General features: G+C 42.2%; 1 protein-coding gene across 1 annotated transcript in view; it reads right to left on the bottom strand.

Annotated features, from left to right (window-relative positions):
* The window catches only part of mllt3 (MLLT3 super elongation complex subunit), a 152106-nt gene that overhangs the window by 128248 nt on the left and 16503 nt on the right, over positions 1-7355 (bottom strand). The window contains exon 2 of the mRNA XM_037681625.1: positions 6909-7089. Coding sequence (XP_037537553.1) covers positions 6909-7089 — 181 coding nt within the window. The remainder of the gene's footprint in view (positions 1-6908; positions 7090-7355) is intronic.

Raw genomic sequence — 7355 nt, 5'->3', positions numbered from 1 at the left:
ACACATAGTAGTGTGTGTGTGTGTCTATTTTCTATTTTGGAGTTATAGCCCCCCTGGGAAAACGCCACCAGCTGCCACTGATAAGCTGAAATTAGCAGAAAGAATTTAGAACCACAAAAATGTAGTTAACAGAAAGATTGAACACAAAACAACTGAAGAAATCACAGCTGAATTTAGTTGAAAATAGCTGGAAAAAAGTTTAAATTTGCAGAAGGAAGCTGAAAGAAGCTGAACCAGAACAAAATGTGAAAGGAGCAGTAAATGGTTGTAAACAGATCTAAAGATTTGAAGGATGTAAAATTAGCTCTATTCATTTTCTATGAGGAAAAAAAAAAAGGCATTAAAGGCTAAATATTAAAATAAAGCTAAAGTTGCACCAATACCAAAAGTCATAGCAGGATTGTCCTGAAAGAGCTGAACGTTTTGATTTATGATTTGCTGAAACAGCATAAAAATTTTGGCACGATAATCTCACTGAAAAACGTACGGAAAAAAAGAGACAGTTCATAAACATTATAATGGAATAATATGTACGCTAAACAATAAAACTTATCAATAAAGACAAAGGACAGTTATTTCTCTTTAATAGCTCAATACTGAATAATATAAGATTTGTTAGACTTAATATTTGGGCTTCAGTGAAACAAACAGAACAAACAGTCTTTCTGGGCACTCTTTTTTCATAAAAAGCATCTTTGACTGAGAAAACACACTCTTGGGTTTTATGTTCTCACAAATTTTGTCTCAATAACGTGTCGCAGTTCTTTCCTCATTACATCGTCCTACATGTCCCCATAAAGTGACAATTTTCTGAAATATCACAAACAGCTTTAAAAGGGTCGATTAAATGGCAGCCTGAGCTACAAATGAGGTGCTTAAGCAGCGTGAGCCACTGCTGGCTACTGCCAAAGTAGCAGCCCTTCACTCGTTCCAAAGGTTCCCTTTACCTCCATTTGTTCAGAACGGCTTTGCCATTTGGTTGTCTCCATGGCAACACCTCAACGCGGTCCGTTAACCGCGTGGCAATAATGAAGCATGGTGGCAGCTTTCCTGACTGATTTGTCATTGTTGTCAACGCGTGTCTAGCGGCGTCTGAGTGCTGAGTGTGGGAGGAAGTTACCACCACGGTGTGGTTCTGCTGCTCTCTGAGTTTTCTCTGATACACCTCTGTGTGCAGAAGCTGTGATGCAGTGAATCTAAACAAAACACATGTGGTGATAAGAAAAAGCTGAGTAGGAAAGCTGCTGCCTCGTAAATCCAACCTGCACGAGATGATCTGTCGCGCCCCATTTTTCAATCTTCTAGAAGCTTTGAAATACGACCGTGGCTCTCCACTTTCATTAAAGTTCTGACGGACCACAGGGAGCCTCCTGGCTGCAGAATCATGGTGAAAGGTTCAGACACATAACCTCCATTTGTCAAATACAGCTGGCACTTTGTTCAGATCCAGGTGAAGATAATTCAGCACAAACACAACGTCTTTAAAAGGATTCAAGCGTGTTTGAGCTTTGGAAAAATAAACATACATATATTTATATGTTTCTAGGACTTCCTTCAGAATAACTATCCAGTCCCCTTGGTGTACCAGCAGAAATACTTAATACTCAAAAAATATTCCTGTTGATAGCCAAGTAAAAAATATTAATATAGTTAACAAACAGTACACTGATCTTGCATGCCACTGAGGGATTTGAATAGTTAATGTTTTTAGTTTTAGAGATGAGTTTTTCAAGTTTTCTGGACTGGAATTAAACAGGGAATACAAGAAAACCTTAATGTTTGTGGTGCATTATGGGTCCTGTCGAGTGGAGGGTGCAATTTTACCCACCACCAGGTGGAATTATAGATCCAGGGGGTGTTCAATGATTAATTTTCGGCCATGGTTGGTTTATATATACAGTTGCTGATCATAAAATTAGAAAATCATGAAAAAGTTTATTTATTTCAGTAATTCCATTCAAAAAGTGAAACTTGTATATTATATTCATTCATTACACACAGACTGATATATTTCAAATGCTTATTTATTTTAATGTTGATGATTAGAACTGACAACTAATGAAAATCCCAAATTCAGTATCTCAGAAAAGTAAAATATTGTGAAAAGTTTCAATATTGAAGACACCTGGTGTTACACTCTAATCAGCTAATTAACTCAAAACACCTGCAAAGGCCTTTAAATTGTCCCTGAGTAGTTCTGTAGGCTACACAATCATGGGGAAGACTGCTGACTTGACAGTTGTCCAAAAGACGACCATTGACACCTTGCACAAGGAGGGTAAGACACAAAAGGTCATTGCTAAAGAGGCTGGCTGTTCACAGAGCTCTGTGTCCAAGCACATTAACAGAGAGGCGAAGGGAATGAAACGATGTGGTAGAAAAAAGTGTACAAGCAATAGGGATAACCGCACCCTGGAGAGGATGGTGAAGCAAAACCCATTCCAAAATATAGTTGAGATTCACAAAGAGTGGACTGCAGCTGGAGTCAGTGCTTCGAGAACCACCACGCACAGACGTATGCAAGACATGGGTTTCAGTTGTCGCATCCCTTGTGTCAAGCCACTCTTGAACAAGAGACAGTGTCAGAAGTGTCTCGCATGAGCTAAAATAGAGCTGTCATTTCTAACCCGAAACCCGGCCCATACTGACCCGGATTAGGGCCGGGCCGTTATAATGTTGTTCATGGGCGGGCTGGGCCGGTCTTGGGCTTTTAATTAGGTCAGGATCAGTCGCGATCCAATTATATGATAACATGGCCTACCATAATTCCACCAGCCGCACGCGGCCATTTCACCGCGAGCTGACTGGTCTTGAAAGAAGTAAAAAGTTCAGTTAAGCTTCAGATGGGACTGTACTGCCAGGCAGCAATCCATCGCCCAAATGGACGTTCATTCTGCGTTCATACTCAGCGGACGTGTGTGGCTGACGTCCCAAACAGGTGAGATCCCAAAGCAGACGTGTGTGTCAGAGCTGTCTGTGTGTCTCAGTAATTCAGAAGAAGGCAGATAGAAACAGGGTTTAAATGCTTTTTTATGGCCATGAAAGTACAAACACCTCTCAGCTCCGAATCATCTGCCCCTTTTATTCAGCTGCGCATCCCCGACCGTTATTAACTCATTTAAAATGTCGTTTTTTTTCTGGGTTCGGACCTGTAATTACTGTTAATTCATCGGGTTGGGTGGGGTTTGGAAATTATGACTGCGGGCTGGGGCCGGGTCGGATCAGATTTTTTGGACACGAATGTAACTCTAGGCTAAAGACAAAAAGGACTGGACTGCTGCTGAGTGGTTCAAAGTTATGTTCTCTGATTAAAGTAAATTTTGCATTTCCTTTGGAAATCAAGGTCCCCAAGTCTGGATGAAAAGAGGAGAGACAGAATCCATGTTGCTTGAGGTCTAGTGTCAAGTTTCCACAGTCAGTGACGGTTTGGAGTGCCGTGTCATCTGCTGGTGTTGGTCCTCTATGCTTTCTGAGGTCCAAGGTCAATGCAGCCGTATACCAGGAAGTTTTAGAGACTTCATGCTTCCTGCTGCTGACCAACTTTATGGAGATGCAGATTTCATTTTCCAACAGGACTTGGCACCAGCACACAGTGCCAAAGCTACCAGTACCTGGTTTAAAGACCATGGTGTCGCTGTTCTTAATTGGCCAGCAAACTCACCTGACCTAAACCTCATAGAAAATCTATGGTATATGTGAAGAGGAAGATGTGATACACCAGACCCAACAATTCAGAAAAGCTGAAGGCCACTATCAGAGCAACCTGGACTCATAACATCTGAGCAGAAAAACAGACTGATCCACTCCATGCCACGCTGCATTGCTGCAGTAATCCACGCAAAAGGAGCAACAACTAAGTATTGATGCTGTACATGCTCATATTTTCATGTTCATACTTTTCAGTTGGTCAACATTTCTAAAAATCTTTTTTTTATATATATATATTGGCCTTAAGTAATATTCTAATTTTCTGAGATTCTGAAATTTGGTGTTTTCATTAGTTGTCAGTTATTATGGCTGAAATGTAATTAGTAGAAAATATAGCAAGGATTCAATTCAAGGATTCGATTCAAGGTTCTTTATTTGTCATTCGCGCCCCATGTGGTACATGTGGTGGAACGAAATTGTGTACACAGGGTCCCAGTTACATCCAACAATAAAATGTAAAAGAAAAACAGCAATAACATCTAAGATATGAACTAAGAAAAACATCAACTAAAAATACACTAAGCACTAATAGCATAAAAACATTACGCCGAACAGCAGCACAAACATGAGTCTGTGTGAGCAGGTGTGCACGCATGAACACATCAACATGAAACAGATCAGCAGCAACATGAAACAGATCAGCAGCAACATGAAACAGATCAGCAGCATGATGTGATTTTTTTCACAGTGATTATTCTGGTTAGAGATTCATGAGTCTAACAGCCTCAGAGTAGAAGCTGTTCCTCAGTCTAGTGGTTCTACATTTAATGCTCCTCAACCTCCTTCCTGAGGGGAGCGGGGCATAAAGTGTGTGTGCTGGGTGAGTGGGGTCCTTCATGATGCAGGTGGTCCTCTTCCTGCATCTAGAGGTGTAAATGTCTGTGATGGTGGGGAGACTGACTCCAACAGACTAACCTAAAAACCCACATAACAAAGCAGAGGATAATTTTTAAATTGAAAGGGATAAGGTGGAGAAAAATGTGCTGTTTGAGTCTGTTCATTTACTGACGGTAAAGAAAGTCCGACTCCCCGCAGCTGCAGCTGAGACTAAACTTTTCAATCAGCACAGCATCAACACAACTCTCATGAAGTTCAGGGTTATTTGACACTTTCCTGCCCGTTCTGTGAGTTTAATAGACAGACACTTACTTCATACCTTGTGTTACAAACTATTTTCAGTTACTCGGTACTGCTTCGCTGTTCCTCCCAACCCTCTCGGTGAAAAGCTACGACTCGAATAGATGACTTCTGGGCAATGTAGTTCTTTTGACTTGTGTTAAAGTGAATGCTTACTGAAAGAAAACTACAAAATAGCTGCGCCTGTGGTTTTTTTTTTTTTTTGTTTGTTTCATTTTCATTTTTGGTTATTGGTCGGTTCCCGCTCTTGTCTGCTCCCGTTAGCTTTCAGTCCGGTCACGTGAGTTATAATGAGGTTGACTCCGGTCCCGCCGGAATCCGGCCGGAATCACGTGACCCGCGGTACTCCCGAAAAAATGTCATCCTCTAGTCCCTCATTGCAAAAAGAAGAGGGGGACCCTTCATCCATCTGTGTGTACATTTGTGCATGATAACTTGAAAAATAAGTGAGGTAACAACTTCCATTTTGGTCTCTGGTTGCATCTAGGTGTAATAAAGGTCACTATTGAAAACTGGGTTGCCACATGAAAATCCAATATGGCCACCGCCCTATTTATGTAAACTGGCCACCCCTATGTTTCAGGAAACTATCCTTTCTTGTCTTTATATTGCTTAAGAGTCTAGTTTCCTCAAATGATTGGGGTGTCTGAAGATTAATTTATGGTGGTCAAGGCCACCATTGGCCACCCTCTGGCTCCACCACTGCACGTGGTGGTGGATAAACTGTCTCCCTCCACTCTCTAAGATCTGTCACTGCACTGCCTCAAACAAACAAAAAACAACTCTGTTCTGCTCCAGTGCACCCACTTGACTATCTAGCAGCAAAAAACATTAAGGTTTACTTGCATTCTCTGTTCAAGCTTCACGGCTCTTTAGTGTCATTCGCATCGCATGTGGTACATGAGGTGGAATGAAACTGTGTACACAGGATCCCAGTTACATCCAGCAATAGCAAAAATATAAAGTATAAAAAGAAACAGTATATAAGGATCTAAGATATACACTAAACAATGCCCTAAAAGATCTAAGCTAAACGCTAAACTCTAATAATGTAAAATAATACAGTGTATTAAACAGCAGCCTGAACATGGTTACCCATGTAACCTGGTTATATGGTTCAACATGGTTGTGTAAGTAAGTGGTTGAAAGATGGTTCAGCTCCAGTCCAGAAAAACACTCATCTCCAAAACTACAAACATTCACTGTTCAAATCCCTCAGAGACATCGATGTACCGCTAATATAAAACAGGCCCTTGACTGGCTAACCGTTAGCCTAGCCTGGATGAAGACTTTTGCCTCTTTCTCCACACTCCTTGCTCTCTGTCTCATATTATGACTCATAATGTACCAACACATTTATAACATATTTGACAGAGCATCACTTGAAAAATGACCAGACTGTCCCTTTAAATCTTGATTGTCAGCCTCAGTTTTACAGAACCATCCATCCAGTTTGTCCCGGGGTGAGGAGGGGGGTACACCCTGGACGGAACACCAGTCCATCACCGGCCCACATAAACAAACAACCATCCATGCACACACACGTTGATTTATGCATCTTCATGAGGACCACGTCTTTACTCCCATCATGTCTGTCCCTGACCCTGAAACGGTGTTTGAACACATGAAGACCAGGTTTTGGTCTCACAGAGTAGCAGTGGGTCCGGACAAGTTGATGTGAAATGAAAAATTGTCCTAAAAGGTACCTAAATCAAACACACACCGTGGCTAACTTCTAACACCTGACATGCATGTTTGACTGTGGGAGGCAACCCACAGATGGAACTGGGAGAACATGTAAACTTCACGCTGACAGGCCCCCCCAGCTGAGCGTCTAACCCCGGCATCATGCAGTCCCACACAAAACCATCACTTTACAAACACATCCTGTAATAGAGCCTTTTCTTTGCCAAGTTGCTCAAATAATCTCCTTGAACACCCCCAGCAGGTCAGCGCTCGCCGTCAGGGTGAGCTTCAGACTCCAACCTGACCCGGCACCGGGACAAGCAGGGGGTCCCTGCAGGACCCTGCAGGACCCTGCAGGTCCCTGCAGGTCTCCTTACCTCGTTTGGGTTTGGGGAAGCTCTCGTGCAGGTGAAAAACAACTTTCTCCACAAAGTGCTGGATGTTGCTGTGCTCCGGGCCCCGCACGAACACCATCCAGTCGTGGGTGAAGCCTTCCACCGTGGGCTTCTTCCTGACCTGGGCCCGGTGGCCCAGCTCCAGTTTCACCTGAACAGCACCCTGTGGGGGCCAGACAGTCCCGACTCAGTACAGACTTGAACAGAAGCCTTTAAAACATCTGGACACATTTACAACACGCACATCACACTTGTACTAACATTTCATTTGTTTTACTATACAGCACTATAGTTTTGATTACATGATGAGGTATTTTTTACTGTATGGTAACTATATACTATAATAAATGCAGTCTCACTTATTCCTGTAGAGACCTGTTTTAAATGCGCACCAACTCATTAATGACAAAAAAAGTCTGCAGCCTATAT

This window comes from Nematolebias whitei, chromosome 1 (genome assembly GCF_014905685.2).
Source record: "Nematolebias whitei isolate Nwh7 chromosome 1, NemWhi1, whole genome shotgun sequence".
Classification (NCBI taxonomy): Eukaryota; Metazoa; Chordata; class Actinopteri; order Cyprinodontiformes; family Rivulidae; genus Nematolebias; species Nematolebias whitei.
The sequence above is the reverse complement of the archived record's forward strand: the minus strand, read 5'-3'. Positions and strand labels throughout refer to the sequence as shown.